Source organism: Spea bombifrons, chromosome 8 (genome assembly GCF_027358695.1).
Source record: "Spea bombifrons isolate aSpeBom1 chromosome 8, aSpeBom1.2.pri, whole genome shotgun sequence".
In the NCBI taxonomy this organism is placed as follows: Eukaryota; Metazoa; Chordata; class Amphibia; order Anura; family Pelobatidae; genus Spea; species Spea bombifrons.
In genome coordinates, this window is record NC_071094.1 from 34,719,814 (window position 1) to 34,737,795 (window position 17,982).

The 17,982-nt window shown below is 36.9% G+C and overlaps 1 protein-coding gene across 1 annotated transcript; it reads left to right on the top strand.

Moving 5' to 3' along the window:
* Positions 1-135: 135 nt before the first annotated feature.
* On the top strand, positions 136-13,723 carry LOC128503512 (sodium- and chloride-dependent neutral and basic amino acid transporter B(0+)-like). Its single transcript, XM_053473628.1, has 14 exons — positions 136-349; positions 1,589-1,736; positions 2,650-2,781; positions 3,298-3,459; positions 4,259-4,394; positions 4,961-5,093; positions 8,269-8,409; positions 8,885-9,113; positions 9,281-9,406; positions 10,449-10,567; positions 10,881-10,980; positions 11,242-11,351; positions 11,581-11,748; positions 12,410-13,723. The coding sequence occupies exons 1-14, from the start codon at positions 290-292 to the stop codon at positions 12,566-12,568; spliced, it is 1,923 nt and encodes a 640-aa protein (XP_053329603.1). The 5' UTR covers positions 136-289; the 3' UTR covers positions 12,569-13,723.
* The last annotated feature ends 4,259 nt before the right edge of the window (positions 13,724-17,982 follow it).

Sequence of the window (17,982 nt, forward strand, 5' to 3'; positions counted from 1 at the left end):
TGTTTCATTGTTCTAACGCAAATTATTTACAGAAGATGTTGCAAGATAATTTGTCCATCCCATTCGTGAAAGCCATCTTTGCTGGAATTGAATTAATTAAAGGAGGTGGCGAGGCTGTATAAAATGAGCATTGTGTAAGAAGTCTTTCCAGTTGGTTTCACTGGAGAGTGGAGTGAAAAGAAGAGGGTGGGTCAGAGGTTGGCTAAGACATCAGGCGAAGTGCCACACAAGGACAGACAAGTACCTGGGAAAGTAACAAGCACGATTTATCCTCTCTTTGCTTTCAGGAATGGGGATCTCGCTGCCTAACTTCCTCAAGTGTTGCAACAAGAAGGAAAGCCATGATCTGGTAAGTGCCATTAATTACACCGTGTGTTAAGAACTACCCGGGTAGTTGGCGGTCAGTTTGAGTTGGAAAGGTGCTTTTCTTCCTGTTTGACCAGTTTGGTTTCCAAAAATGTGTAAAAAAAAATATGCATATTTGTATATACACATACATATGTGTTTTAATGCAATGTTAACTTCCATGTAGAAGCAGCATGATCGCAAACATGTCTACGTGTTTTCTTGTCTTACTGTAGTCTAAAAGCTTTATTATTATTTAAATATATATATGAAGCCTTAATTATACGTACATTTTATCTATCTATCTATCTATCTATCTATCTATCTATCTATCTATCTATCTATCTATTCATCACCTTTCTACGTGTTTGTTGATCAGTCTTTCTATCTTACTTATAAAAGATGGGAGTTGGTACCGTGTTAGCCGTAGAATTACAGGAGACAGGTGGAGTTTGAATGACATTATATCTCTAACCATCTCACTGGAAATGGGAAATTCTGAAAAGGGAACATAATAACAATTTATAGACTAAAAATAATAAAAGCTGGGTTGATGTGTTCTGGTAAAACCTGTTTTCGCAATACTGCATTTCTGCGGATGCATTCCTGCATTTGATCTACGTGTTTAAACGTTAAACTGACGTCTCTTCAACATTTGGTCCAAAGGTTCTTTAGCGATGTGGGGGCATTGATCAACTAGTTTTCTTCACATGCATCCCTTTTGAAGCAGCTTCTGGGACAGCTCACCGTGTATTACGCTTACCTTCTTACAGCCACACGTACTCTCAGACTAGAGATAAGAACAATGAAATACTTGTTGGGAGATTTTTATTATAGGAGAGGTAATAGATAGGTTCAATATTGAACATTCGTATCTTTTACCAGCAAATTATTATGTTTCATGGGAGTACAAGAACTAAACATTGTTATATAGAGCTACCTTTGTTTAAACCCCAATCAGATCTTAGTGGCAAACTCTTTGTAACCTAAACTATAACGCAAACATCCCTTTGAGCTCTGCTTTATACTGACATTTACTTTTGAATAAATGACCTATACATCAGCTGTTTGTATTCCAAGAAGCGTGTAAAACAAAGTATTAGAGCGGCATATGGATCTGAAACTGTAGCTGGATTTGATGATGTTCTTAGCTTCTCTTGTCTATACCAGGCTGTTTTAACACTGATCTTACAGAGACAATGCCTAAATGCGTCATTTTGTATATATTTTTCTCAATGTCAAGGATAAAGGTGTGGTGGAAAGTGGAGATGAGAACACCGAGCGTGGAAACTGGTCCAGTAAAACAGAGTACCTCCTGTCTATGGTGGGATATGCCGTGGGTTTAGGGAACGTGTGGAGATTCCCCTACCTCACTTTTCAAAATGGAGGAGGTAATTACATCATGGGATATGGTTAGCGGCATTACTGTACGACTACATGACCATGACTGGTACCAGGTTTTGCTATAAGTTCTTAAGAATCCTGAGACATTTCACAATTTCACCTTGCAACGTAGCCTTAGATAACTTGAAACCAGATGTTTCCTATGATTCCTGTGTGATGTCTCTGTAATATGTTTTTAGCTATTGGTTAGAAGATTTGCCAATATATGTGACATGCATAGTAAAATATGTTAAACGTATAGACATCCTAAAATGTATAAATATCTACGGCAGGACTGCCCTGTCCATGCTTGATTTCTCCTTATGCGCAATAAACCCACCTATTACATCATTGACCTTTATGGCTCAAATTCTTAAAGCTTTAGCAGAGATTAGTCCAGGTATATCTATCCCTCCCGGAAACTTGGCACCGCAACCCGCGAGGCAGTGCATGAATTACAGATATGTGTGCCTGAAGGTGACAAAAGATCGCAGAGCCTGCAATCCTTTGGCACCTCTTTGGTCAATAAACGTGACCCCGATGCTTTGTGTGATTTGAGTCACCAGATTTATTGAAAGATGTGAAACAATTCAAATTATAATGACACACCAAGGGAAATAAAAAAAAAAAAGGTTTAAACCATCCACATAGGATGTACACCAGTACAAGTTATCCCGTTAATGGTTTCCCTGCTTATTTTGTATCGCACACTGCAAATGTTACAACAGTGAAGATAATAACATGGATGGCTCATCAAATGTGGGTATTTATTTGTAAACTTTAGTTTAATTTTTTTCTGATTTGAATAATTGCATTGGGGAATTGCATAACCAAATCTAATCAATATATATGACTATTTCAATATAAAACACATCATTATTTCTTTATACCATTAATGACCTGTGTCTCTTTTTTTTTCAGGTGCTTTCCTTATTCCATATGCTATCATGCTTGCTTTTGCTGGATTGCCCCTGTTTTTTCTAGAATGTTCCCTTGGACAGTTTTCTAGCTTGGGACCAGTAGCCATGTGGAAAGTCCTCCCTATCTTTGAAGGTCAGTAGACCAACACCTGATGAAGGGTCAACTATTTCTTTTATAAGTGTTAAGGATAGTGACTGAGGCTGAACACACTGCCAGTGGATCATAAACCAAACGTTCAAATGGCTAAAATTAATAATTACAAAATATTCTACAATAGAATAGGTAATCTACCATAAATGTATTTGAGTATGGCAGCAGCACTAGCAGACAGGATCACTGATGGTGGAATTGCCAATGCATTATGCATCTCCTAATAAAGCCATGCTATAGAATTTGCGGGTTGAAACGGGTTGCCATTGAACTCAGCTAAAGTAAAATAGTCCCTAATAAAAGACCACCTGGGTTTAATAATGACCTTTAGAAAGGTCATGTCTAATTCAATGCCTTAAATCCCACCAGTGTGCGGGAAACCTAAATAGAAATAATAAATATCTGACAGTTTCAATGTATTAAATGATTACAGAGGGCAAATTGATGCTCTTTGTCCATATATGGAAGAAGTAAACATGTTATTTTGTTTTCTTCTAGGTGTTGGGATTACAATGGTCCTTATTTCAACCATGGTGACCATATATTATAATGTCATCATTGCCTACAGCTTGTATTATTTATTTGCTTCTTTCACAAGCGTCCTTCCATGGTCCGAGTGTTTTGCATGGTCTGACAGCAAATGTAGTCGAACACCCAGAGGTAAATCTTTTGTTTTGTTGAAAAAAAATGTGTATGAAAAGCGTGAATGTTTTTTTTCCCAAAAATAAAAGCAAATAGTTGGTCAAAAAATGGTCACAAATGCATAGATTTACAGGCAAGAAATATAGCTAGAGAGACCAGTAGGAATCACGCAAACTTACATGACGGTTTATTTATTGATATGTATCGTAAAGAAATCAATATATATGTTAACATCCCTTTGCTGGAAACACAGGTGCATATATTATTGTCAAATGACTTTAACTAGAGATGATGTCAAAATTCATTTATTTACTATAAACGAAACTCGTTAATTTCATTAAATGCATTTACTATAAATTCAACTCACATTGGAGCTTAGTGAGAAAACACCAAAATGACCTGCTTTCGATCGTTTTCATTGATTTGGTTTGGAATGTAAATCACTTAAGTAATGTGTATCAGGGAACTGTTATATAATTAGACAATTTAGTTAAACTACTTCTGAATGGTTTACTTATTAAGCTCTACCGGTGTGTTAGCATTCCGGACCACAAGTGAAACATCCCATAGATTTACAGAATATGTGATGAAAACACATCAGGAACATTCAGTGGGATATTTGTTCAGGAAGTGGACATTGTTTGGGAAGCTTATCAGAGGTTTATTAATCACGTCCATTACATTTTTTTCTCTTTTCAAATGTTTGACATTCTAACTAACAAAAAGATAGATAAGGTATCAACGCTGCGCCCATTCAACTCTCAAATTAGTTTAATTACCAATTTAATGATAATGATTGATGAATTTCCTTTCACAGAGTTTTGTGATGTCATTCTGGATCCTAATCGTATCGAAACGGTTAATACCACTTGGGTAAAGGATAACAATTACACCTGTCTGGAAAATACAACAGTGACTCTAGAGGCAGAACTTCCAAGCAAACAATACTGGGAGTGAGTATATGAAGATAATAAATAAATCGCTTCCACACTATCTATATGGAGATTTCTTGAGGTTAAGTGCTTCATGTAGGCTGAAGTCTCTTACCTATGATGAGTATGACTTTTTCCAAATCCACGTTGTATACACTAATAAAAACATTAGAGGATTAAAAGAATGTATATATATAATATATATCTGCATGATATTATATATATCTGCATGCCATCCTGTCTGTTTTAAGAATCTGTATGACGATCTGTCCTCTGTTAAGCTGTTTTTGGCTGGTTCAGACAGAACAGTTCCTGCTTAATCTAAAATCTCGCCTACACCCTATAAAAGAACATAAACTGCGCATGTAACTACTTAATACAATGGTAAAGGCGATGTCTACCTTGGCCCACCTCCCAGATACAGGCTGCAGATGACCAATTCCAAACCTTAACCGCATACCTGCAATCCAGGATTATTCTTCTCCTTATTTGATGACCTGTTTGATTGTGTTAACATGAAATACTCATATTGTTTTTGTATTGTTGTATAAATAGCTGTATTAAAATGTTATGTTGATATTGCTTAGGAAAGTGGCACTTCGTCGTTCAAGTGGACTTGATGAGACCGGGGAAATCGTCTGGTACTTGGCCCTCTGCCTCCTCCTTGCATGGATAATAATAGGAGCTGCATTGTTTAAAGGAATCAAGTCATCAGGAAAGGTTGTAAATCTATCTATCTATCTGTCTATCTATCTGTCTGTCTGTCTATCTATCTATCTACTTTACTTTTTTAATTTTACTTTTCTTCCTTACCCACCTACACGCAGTAGTCTGAGACAAAGAACAGTACTGGATAGTAAAGTTTGGAATGTACCTCCTGTGGAAGTGTTTGACTAAATGCCTTAAGCATGGTGGTTTAATATTTGTTAATTGAATGCATTTCAGTTTTACTTGTAAATTAAATGTAGCATTTATCTAATAACCATTCAAAAAAAAAACCTCCTAACTTTGTATCATTGACATTGGTAGATCGATTTCACACCGGTTTAAATGTCATTTATTGGTAGACATGCAAGTGGGGGACTTTTGGATGGGGGCTAAATGACAGCAGATGAGCTTAAAGGGGGGCTGTCACCAGCACGGCTTTAGTTTTAGTAAATGAATACATTAAACCGTTCTAAACCTTTTTTTCTTAATCAGCCGAGATCAAGGGCAGCCATATAGGGGGCATGTTGAAATAGAAGAGAAAAACTTGGGCATTATAATAATCACTTTTGTTGCTTTTGAGACCACTAACCCTTTGTTGTAAATGTATGTCATAGGTCTTCTGAAAGCAAATTCTGACATACTGCTTCATTATGACAAATGACCTACTAGAACAGTAAAATGACAATAAAACCTAAACACTATTACATCATAAACTGTAATAGATAAACAAAGCCGGAGTACGTAAGAAGGGTTTCCTTTTGATGGGATGTTTGTTATGTACCAGGGTGCCCTAAAATGCAGACATTTTTAGTCAACATAAAACTAAATTACACTTAGAAGCCTGATAATGTATATCATTAACAGACAGCACCTACCAATCAACTCTGTTATGAAGATTGCACGGCACTATAAATCCGTGACATTGCAAGGGCAAGTCCTATTGAACTTAATGCCCCATATACAATAGCATATTAAAGTGAATGATACCACTGTATTTGGCATTAAAACATATTGGGTTTTAAACCCAAGTCATTGAACTGTCAATAATATAAGCTACAACGCATTAAAACATACTGTAGAGTAAACCATTAAAATATATTGCACCATAAAGCGAACTGATATGTCAAATATGAATCTATATTGCCACATAAAGAATCCATTTGAACCAAATATTAACATAATTTGCTAGGTGCTGTAGGTGCTTGGCGCTGTAATAAAAAACGTATTTCCCGTACGATTTCCAAACTGGAGAGAGTTTTTCGTGGTTGGGACAAGCAGTTTGTCGTTGAGGGTCCTACCATGTCTGCCAGAAGGAAACGCTTTCTGTTATTACAGGATGTTTTGGCATGGTCTAGCTCCACTGTACATTAAAATTCCCAATCCATTCCATGGAAAATAGAGAAAATGTCATGATTATTACATAAAAAACAACAACTGGAACTTTTGAGAAGATTTTTTGGGTCTCTATGGAAATAATCTATCAGTGTCTGCTTTTGTGTCACGTGACTATTTTACATAATTAAAGGATTTATGTCTGAGGCAGTCAACAGCGCTATGAAAGATTTTTCTTGTGCTGACTTTCGGTTACAAAAGTGTTCTGCAGAATGGATGGAACAACAACAAAGAGCCATATTGTTCACTATGTTTTAGGCTTATTTTGCTGCTTCCAACCTGTTTTCTGAGGCTAAAAGTATCAATCAGCCTTTAAGTCCCATGAGTCCCTCAGACTACTGCTTAGAAACCTCTGTCCATACCTGGACAACATGGACATGCTTTCCTTCACTCAGTGATCAAGGAGGTACTTTGACCATTGTCTCTTATTATCCCATTTGTTGAGGGTTGACTGGACCTTGAGCAAAAGTTTTGAGATTCTATAGTATAATTAATTGGCCATATAATGATTGTGTTTTTCTGAATGGGATAAAAGGGGGTGGGGTCTAAAGGGGGTGGGGCCACACACTCACATGCAACATTGAGCTCTAGGCTACCCGCTACAGCTACTGGGTAGTTTGGAGCTCATTCACACGTGTTTAGGCTGTGCGTGTCTTAGACATACACAGTTAAAACACAATGCTGGCTGTGCACGGTGTAATTTACTGTGCATAGGCAGTATTTTTACGCCTGGGCAGACCCACATGACCCAAAAAACGGGACTGCCCTAGGAAATTCAGGGCTCTTGCCATATTTGGTATAGGTGTGCTTGAAGGATGTGATGTAGGAAGTTTTGTGATTCATTCTGCAGTACCACCCAATCTGTTGTTTGAATAATTTCATTTTATGTGTGACACGTTGAAGAACGTGAAGGTATATTTTGGCACTAAGTTGCATCTTACTTACTCTTATTATGTTCCCTACTGAACATACCAGTTTTACCTGTAGTTCATATTTGCTCATCCGAGCTTTTTTCCCATAGGGTTTAGACTAATCACCCTTTGTGAGAAATCCAGTCTTGTTCTTCATTTTAGAATGTGTTCCTCTCTGTTCATCATACTTTGTACACATTTAGTTTGTTTTGTTTTTTTTGGTTTCGTCCTGTTGAAATTGAATGAAACTTTTTTACTTTATCTTAGGCAGTGATATTTTTTTTAAATTTTTTTTTTTTTTTTTTTTTTTTTACTTTTCTGAGGCTGCTGATCAGTCTCTGACAAATCACCACTCACTATACCTGAATTGAGTGTATATAGATGTGAGGTGTCCATTCATGAAGGAAGTCTCGCATGATCACGTCATCGCGCTAGACTTCCAAGTTGAATGATGGTCCCCAGCATCTGGTAACTGTCTGGTAGCAGTGTGCAAAGGTTTTAAGGGCTTAATAACAGGGTTATTGTTTATTTACAGTAATATAGTTTGTTTAAAGTTGCTAATTTTCTGTTTTCCATCATTATAAGTGCAATATAGTATAAGTCATAAGGAGATTTTGGAACATATATGTCTAGCTGTGGGGCAATAATGAAGAGCATTCCATTGGGTTCCTTGTTGACTGCATCAGAAAATATTCCCCAGAGTTGTTTATTATAGTCAATTTCCTCTGCTTATCATGTCAGTGATGTTGAGAATATGTAGAATACAAAGTAGACTTCATGTCTGTTTATTGAAAATCGAAAGATTCTTGCAAGATGTTCCATGAAAACGACAGAAATATTTTTATTGTAATAAACAGCTTATAATATGTATCATATTTTTTTAGGTGGTATACTTTACAGCAATATTTCCATACGTGGTCCTTCTCATTCTGTTGGTACGAGGCGCTACGCTGGAAGGTGCTTACGAAGGGATCAGCTATTATATCGGAGAACAGTCAGACTTTTCCAAGCTAAGCAACGCAGATGTAAGTTTTTACCCTTCCTAATCCTATTAGTATACACTTAATACTTAAAATTAGCTGATACAGTTTAAATTATCACTTTCTAATTATTCACAATTAATTATCTGACTCATTAGGGAGGGGTATTTTTAAAAATATATTTAATAGTTGATTTTAAATGCTAACCAACCCACATTGCTTGTTGTCTACCCCGACCTAGAATAAATCTTTGTGAATGAAAATACTTGCCCTGATGCATAGCATCCAGAATTAGTTTTCTCCAACATTCTCGTCTAAGTTAATCATTCTACATAATGGAAATCATTAGAAGGTTTTCTCATTTAGGAAAAGGCTTTGGGTAGGGTTGCATTAGGTACCTAATGATGCAGATAGCAGGTTGGAGTTTTAACAACAAGTCCATTCATAACCAATCCAGCGGAGGAACGCTCACCTGCTACTGAATCTCAGCGGCATATAATGTTTTTGATTCTCATTCTAGGTCTGGAAGGATGCGGCCACTCAAATCTTTTTCTCCTTATCGGTGGCCTGGGGCGGTTTGGTGGCTCTGTCATCTTACAACAAATTTCACAACAGTTGCTATTCAGATGCCATTATGGTGTGTGTCACCAACTGCCTGACAAGTGTTTTCGCTGGCTTTGCCATATTTTCCATCCTCGGACACATGGCTTTTAAAGCCCAAAAACCAGTGAAGGACGTCGTAGATTCAGGTGAGCGTAAATCTAATCGACATCTAACTTTGCAAATGAAAGTTTAACACAAAATGTTAAGAATATATTTATATGTTCCCCTAAACAAATATTTATTCTGACAATATGTTGGTTAAACTATCGGCTGAGTTTGGTGCATTTATTAATATATATATTTCATATCCTAGGGTTTGCATTAGCGTTCATTGCCTATCCAGAAGCTTTGTCTCAGCTGCCAGTAGCCCCTCTTTGGTCAATCTTATTCTTCTTCATGCTCCTGACCCTTGGGCTTGATTCTCAGTTTGCTTCTGTAGGTGAGTACAACCACCCTATTAAGAGATCACGTTCATCGTAGTACTTTGTTTACTGGGTTCAAAAGCAACTCCGCCTTCACTATAAATATTGCATTTTATTTTTATTTTTGTTAATGGCTAGCTATTATCTGCTATTATCTGCTATCTCTATTATATATCTATATTACACATCCCTATATTACATCTGATATTCTAATTGCACTCACAAATATACTCCTCTTGTAATAAATATTGAACCTCAGTTTCCTGTTGAATGAACTATACACCTAAACACTGATATATAAACAGTATAATCTGAGAAAGATTATCAGTATTTACATCCTTTTGCTGGCCATTTTATACTTTCTTTTCACATATAGTATCTTGGCTATTTGCCGTAACCTTCTTGTCAGAACTGGTCTATTGAGCATTTTCCTCACTCACTTCCCAGGCTGATGCATTTTTAATCGTATAATTATTCACAATTAATTATCTGACTCACTAGGGAGGGGTATATATATTTATAAAATGAGGATACAATTCTAAAGTAACTTAAAAACACTTTTAATAGGAGATTTTAAATGCTAACCATCCCACATTGGACAGGGTTCCAGAGTTCTCCTGGGCATCCGGGGATAAATTTACTAAAGTATTAAGTAACAATTTTATCTCACGGCTCTGTGTAATGAAGGATCAATTATCTGGTAAAAATTACTTATATTAAAACTTATTGTGAGTTCTATCTTGATGGTAGATTAAAAGATCTATGGTCTACTCATTCAGCGCAGGAGTAATAAGTAATAAGGGAACTAGCCACCAGGCCAAATGGCTGCTTCCATAAAGTAAGGTCAGGGCTATTATCTGTGGCCAAGTGAATAATTATGCAGGTTTTACAACAAAAGACACAGCAAGACTCCAAGTGGATTTACAACATTTGTATAATAAAGCCAATAATGTGGTTAATATCTGATGGTAAATCGAGACAAACAGAAGACAGACAGAAGATCAAAGTTGGCCAATCTATTGAAATGTAACACAAATCTGTATGTCGATTTTTCCGCAGAGACAATTACAACTACCATACATGATGCTTATCCACAGGTGATGAAGAAAATGCGAGGCATTATTACAGTGGGAGCCTGTATCGTATTCTTTTTCCTCGGCCTTCTCTGTGTTACACAGGTATGTCTTTGATGTCCATCCTAAGGATATCTGAAAAAAGCAATAGTGATTGTTTTTTATTGACATAAAATTTGAAAAATACATTATTTGGCAAATAAAATGAAATTGATTTAAATAATTTTTTACTTGGATTGATGTGCAGAGACCCCTTTCTTCTTAGTTATCCTTCGCATGGAATATTTTAAATCAATCTAATAAATGATGGAATGGGTATTATGCAAGTGACCTTTTTAATTATTATGGTAGATGAAGCCCAGATCATCACACACATCAGCTTGGTAATCACTTGACATTTTTAACTCTTTATTTGCAGGCAGGAATTTTCTGGGTGGATCTGATTGATAATTTCTGCGCTGGATGGGGAATCCTTATTGCAGCTATTTTGGAGATCACAGGAATTTGTTGGATTTATGGTGAGTTCACACGGCATTTCAGCCACAAATACGAGTGAAATGGAAATTATATGTACAGGATCAAAGAAATAGCATAAGCCAATATTTTCTATAAAACACGCTTTTAACCAAAGGTGTGGCTAAACTGCAGGCCCCACCCTCTGTTCCGCCCATACCACGCCTAGAAAATGGGGGTTCTATATAGCTTTATGTGTTGTGCTGCTTTAGCAAACATGGCTGGACAGAAATGCTCAGGATACACTTTTTTGTGTTTTTTTGTAGGCGGAAACCGTTTCATTGAAGATATCGAAATGATGATTGGGAAAAAACACTGGTCCTTTTGGCTGTGGTGGAGAATCTGCTGGTTCGTTATTACCCCTTTGCTACTGATGGTAAGCTAATGCAACTCCATGTCCATGGTAAAAGATAATTCTGTACTTATCCATGTTGTAAAGAAGTATCCTTGCCATCAGGTTCTATATGACTCTTCCTGAACTTCTGTCAGGTTTAGTTTTATGCTATATACTTCATAGCCATCTATGTATTGTTTGGATAACTGCATAACAATGTTTGAATACAATGTATCATGAATAATTCTACAACTCATTGCTTTTTCCACAGGCCATATTGATCTGGTCATTGGTGACCTTTGAAAATCCAAAGCATGGCTCGATTGAATACCCAGAATGGGGCATTGCTATAGGTTGGTGCATGATCATTTTCTGCATCATATGGATTCCTATCCTAGCCGGAATAAAGATATTCAAATCTAAGGGAACCTTTCTTCAGGTAAGCCCAGAGATCGATTAGTAACCTAGACGCAACAGAATCCGTACTAATGACTTCCAGGTCATACCCGATGAGTTTAGGGTCATGCTACTGCTATGCTAGATGAAGGCTTTGTGGTTAGGAAACATTTAAGAGGGGAATAACTCTATGGTGGCACTTCAAATGGTAGAGAGATAGTCACTAGTCATATACAAGGGCAACCCAATTTATTGTAACTTTACATCACTATTACCTGTAAACAAGGACACAAGTATATACATGGACTCAATGCCTTAGTTTGTGGATAATTAGGTAAACCCTTTTACAGATTGTAAGCTTGCAAGCAGGGCCCTAGTTTGTCTTTGTCAGTTCTTATTTTGTTATATTTGGACTGTAAGAAGTGCTGCTTAAACTATATAAATAAAAGATAATAATATTACAATTAAAACCTCCACTGGCAGATTCTGATATGCTTCACACCAGGCCACTAAATGTATTTTTTCAGCCCCTTCCAACATAAGATTGATGAAACATGATATACTATTAGAATACCTGGACCCACCATAAAGCGAGCATGACCTGCAAACCATAAGGGGAGAGAAAGATATACTGAAAAGATGTATATTTTAGGTTCACGTGTATCATAAGGAATGTAATCATGGTTTTATGCTTTTTTTCTTAGCGATTTAAGAAGATCTGCCAGCCCACTCCAGAATGGGGACCAGCCCTTGAAAAACATCGTGAGGGAAGATATAAAGGCACTCGTGATCTCCATAAAGTTCCCAATGGTGTAGAAATAACGACAATTGAGGGAGGATACGACAACAAGGCATTTTCCTAGTATTGATGTTCCGAAAAATGCCACGAACATGGAAAAAAATGATTTATTTATTGTTTTCCTCACCAAGGACACATTGAATCCTAATTGGAAAGCTAACTGTATACACAAATTAAATATTGATAGTGGGACACTTTAGTTATCACAATTACAAAAGATAAGCTGCATTGGTTGGATTGAAACATCAGGTATACGGTTGGTCTTTGTTAACCTGGGAATGAAAATGTGATTCTCGTTTGATAATTTACAGCAGGTTTCTGTACATATATGATACATATGTATATTTTGCTTTTTCTGATCCAACCTCTCTCCAACGCAGTTTTATATATGTATATGTGTATTGCAAGAGATTAGATAGATACATGTTTATATTTTATATTCTATTCATAGGACTTCTGTAATTGTTTACTAATCAAAAAAAATTGTCATTGTTTGCTAAACCTGAATGTCTACTAACAATTAAGACTGGATTGGCATCCAAGCCGCCCCTAGATCAGGATTTTTCTTTTTATGTGCCACCTGGAGTTGCGCAATCAGCTGGATTATGTGACACAATGTCACTTCTCCCGCAGTAGTGGTGTGGCAACTTCGTATGTGCTAGGTAATATGCCCCAGGTTTTAAAAAAAACTGCCCATCTGATACTCCTTAGTAAGAATAAGTATATCAATAAATAAAAATATAAAAAAAAAATAATAAGCATTGTTGACAAAGGGAAAATTTGATTAAACATGGGGTAAACTGAATCGAGGTTTCTTTAATTGTAAATGTGAATAACCTGCCTCTTTGGTAACAAAGTATAAAGTATTATTATTACAATACAGACAGCAAGTATTACAAATTTGGGACCATATGGAGCCCCCACCTGAGTACATTTTAAGTTATGGGTTATGTTAAATTTAAATACCCAGCCCTTTTCTTCTAAAATTACATTTCTATTTTTATTTAAATGCACTGCTGGTCACTTGTATTTTTGTAGCTTAAATCTCTTGAAATTCCCTTTAAATCCCCTAGGGGGCCCACATTTGTTTTATGTGCCAGCTTGTTTTACACACAATATGAGAATGGATTTATGTAAACTTGGCCACTGGTGTATTCTCTTGTTGTCTCTCTACATGTGTATTGCATATAATTGTATTAAATTGTTCATTGTGTAATAATGTAGCATCACAGTGTTTTGGTTAGCTGAGCTGAGCCACTGAGGTATGGCATATTTTGGGTGAGATGTGAGAAACCAAACATCACCACCTAGTGTGCATCTACAGTACTACAGTCAGATGTTGAAGAACTATATTGGCACACTCATTTACACGGTTCCCATTCTGCCTATAGTATGCCAATTGTAATTAATGTATACCTGTACAGTATACCATCAGCCATATCTAAGAAAGAAACAGTTTATCTGTGTGTGTATGGAAAACATGTAATTCAAAGCAAGACATTTTATGGTATATAAGGTGCTCTTTTCCCCTGGGCCTCAAGAAAAATATGCTGCGCATTTTCACATCTTAACATCAGAGATACTGCCAGCTTGTAATTAAACAGTTCATTTCAAGAGTGGGACTGATTTGATTAAAGATTCCATGTTTTTTTGGGCCAATATGGCTATTTTTTTCTCACTAGTGGCGGCAAGACTTTAAGGATAATTCTACATATAGTGGTAAAAGTGATCAGTAATTAATTGTTAATTATTAAATTACGATGGTACTCTTGGACTGGAGTAGGAGGCTTCTTGCCTTAAATACACCTGCATTGCCAAGAATAGATCTTCTGCATACCAAGGAGGCTCAGACAAGCGTTTATTACCATCACAGTATTTTTTAAATTGCTAACACTGGTACAAATGACATGGGAAATTACATAGGCAGTGATGTTTTTTTAATATTGTCTTAATGTTTGTTTTTCAAAATTGATAATAAAATTTTGATTAAATATACTTTGTTTCCCTTTTTTAAAGGTTTAAGTACTAATTATGTATTCCAAATTGCTATTTGAGATTGACTTTGGTAAAACACACACTATAACTTTCAAGCCTGGGATATGTATAACATCTTTGTATTTAAATTGATTAACAAGTATTCTCTTATATAAAATTCAGAAACCATATTTTAATACTTGACCAACTAATTACTAAAAGTAATAGCGATGTAATAAATCGCAGTGTATAGATAGAGTAGGTGGAAAAACCTAATTAAGTACGTGACCTAACACATGTACATGTATTGTAAAGTTCTCAGAGATTAGCTGATGAGCATTAAACAATTGTGAAAATATATGGTAGTTTGTGGATAATTTGTAATAACATCACAGGTTCAGTTGTTCAACAAAGTATTCACTTTACTAAGTTCCATGGAATTTGGAAATATCTCATATACAGTTGTGTGAAAAAGAAAGTATACCCTCTTTGAATTCTATGGTTTTACATATCAGGTCTACAAATTTATTAAATACAACCTCAGATGAACAAAAATACATGACATATTAGACTGTGTCATGATTTATTCTACAAAAATAAAGCCAAAATGGAGAATCCATGTGTAAAAACTAAATACAACCTTACTGCTTCCATAGGAATTAAGATGCTAAGTAGCAGACAGGTGTTGCCAATCAAATGCCCTTGATTAACTGATCATCAGTACATATAGCTGACCAGCCCAGATACAATGCTGCCCTGCAGTATGAGGAATGCATAACTGACTAATTCCCTAGGTCTATACATCCCACATATGGCACTTTATCTGTGCTGCTCAGCAATATGTAAAAATTATATGTGTCTTGGAAAACATGGCTGATGTGGTCACCCTGGTCCTGAAGTCCATCATTCTACAATGGAAAACATTAAAGACAGTTGCCAATCTTCCCAAGAGTGGACATCCCAGCAGATTCACCCAAAGGACAGACCTTGCAATGCTCAGAGAAATTGCAAAAAACCCACCCAAGTTACATCTCAGACTCTACAGGCCTCAGCATGTTAAATGTTAGTTCATGAAGTGCAAATAGAAAAATACTTTGTTTGGAAGGGTTGCCAGGAGAAAGCATCTTCTCTCTTGTGGCAGGGCGCCTTAGGTTTGTAATGTTGCATCTGAACAAACCACCAGACTTCTGGAATAGACAAATCCAAAGTAGAGATGTTTGGCCATAATGCCCAGCACCACATTTGGCAAAAATCAAACACAGCATATCAGCAAAAACACCTCATACCAACTGTCAAGTACGGTGGCAGAGGGGTGATGATTTGGGCTTGTTTTGCAGCCGCAGGACCTGGGAACCTTGCAGTCATTGAGTCGGCCATGAACTCCTCTGTATACCAAAGTATTCTAGACTAAAAGGTGAGGCCATCTTTCTGACAGCTAAAGCTTGGCAAAAATTGGGTCATGCAACAGGACAATAATCCCAAACACATCAGCAAATCTACAACAGAATGGTTGAAAAAAAACAAATCAAAGTGTTGCAGTGGCCCAGTCAAAGTCCAGACCTCAACCCGATTGAAATGCTGTGCATAAACAAATGCCCGCAAACCTCAATGAACTGAAGCAACCTTGTAAAATTCATCCACATCAATGTGAGAGGGTGATAAAGTCATACAGAAAGTGATTACATCAAGTTATTGCTGCTAAAGCAATTAAGTCATAAGGTGTACTTTTTTTCAGACAAGGCTTCTCCATATTGGCTTTATTTTAGTAGAATAAATCATGACATAGTGTAATATGTTATGCGTTGATGTTCATCTGACAATGTATTTATCTAATTTTTAGAACCACTAAGGAATGGATGATTGTTATTATGTCCCGATATGAAAAACCATAGAATTCAAAAGGGATGTACTCTCTTTTTCACTGTACATTAGATTGCCATCTATATTTGCTAGTTATAAGGTTAACATGAGAATGTGTGTATCATCTATGTTGCAAAAGTATATATTTCTGAAGAGCAGTGTATTTTTATGGTGCATCATTTTGAAAACACTATATCATAAAGAGTGTATGATGTATTTTTCTCCCAAACTGAGCCTCCTTTAACCATTCTTCAGTCCCACCACTAACGATAAAAATGCATTATCAATTATCAATGCCAGGGTGGGCATGGCACTTTAAGGTCAGTGGCCGCTTCATGACGTCCAGTATTTGCTACGACACAAACTCAATTTCCAGTATGAACAGTGATGGCAGAAGGAAAGTTTCTCACTTCCTGTCATGTGACATGACCAGCTAGTAAGAAGGTCATTTTACAGTGACAGGGGGGCAATCAGTAAGAGTGGAATCTGAAAGGTTCTCTGCTTGTAAGGAAAAGGCAAGTCTCAGAGTTACAAGATATATCAGGTCAGGATCCCCCAGCCAGCAGCCTGCAGTCATGGGAGCAGAGATACCCTGTGCATGTAGGGATCTAGGGATGTCTCTGTTAAATGTATATGTATGTGAACATTAACATTAACTATGTCTCAATTCAGCCAACCTGATGCGTACTTCTTAGGGTTTTTGACATAAAAAGATCCAGATTCATGAAACTGACACCTTTTTTTAGTTTAAAATACTGATCATCAGGCGGCAAGATCCTTATTTAGCGATGGAGCATGGGATTTTACAAATTATTTTTCAGAAGGAGATGCAATAAAAAGATGCTTACAAAATCTGTTTTCTTACACTATTGTTTTGTTGAACAACTGAACCTGTGATGTTATTACAAATTATCCACAAACTACCACATATTTTCACAATTGTTTAATGCTCATCAGCTAATCTGAGCTGAGAACTTTACAATACATGTGTTAGGTCACGTACTTAAATAGGTTTTTCCACATACTCTATCTATACACTGATCTACCATAACATTATGATCACCTACCTAATATTGTGTAGGTCCCCCTGACCCATTGAGGCATGGACTCCACTAGACATCTGAAGGTGTGCTGTGGTATCTGCACCAAGACTTTAGCAGCAGATCACTTAAGTTGTGAGGTGCGGCCTTCATGGATGCGTCCGGGTGCCGTGTGTTCTCCAGGTGAGCGACGCACCCGGCCATCCACGCGATGTAAAATAAAATGTGATTCATCAGACCAGGTCACCTCCTTCCATTGCTCCATTGCTTCTTATGTTCACCTGCCCATTATAAGCGCTTTCCGCAGTGGACGGGGTCAGCATGGGCACCCTAACTGGCCTGTGGCTACGCAGCCCCATAGGCAACCTTTTTTATCAGAACCAGCATTAGCTTTTTCAGCAATTTGAGCTACAGACAGCCTTTGTCCCTCACGTGCATTAATGAGCCTCGGCTGCCCATGACCCTGTCGGCGGTTCACCATTTTTCCATTTTTGATAGGTACTGACCACTGCAGACCGGGAACCCCCCACAAGAGCTGCAATTTTGGGGATGCTCTGACCCAGTTGTCTAGCCATCACAGTTTGGCCTTTGTAAAAGTCACTCA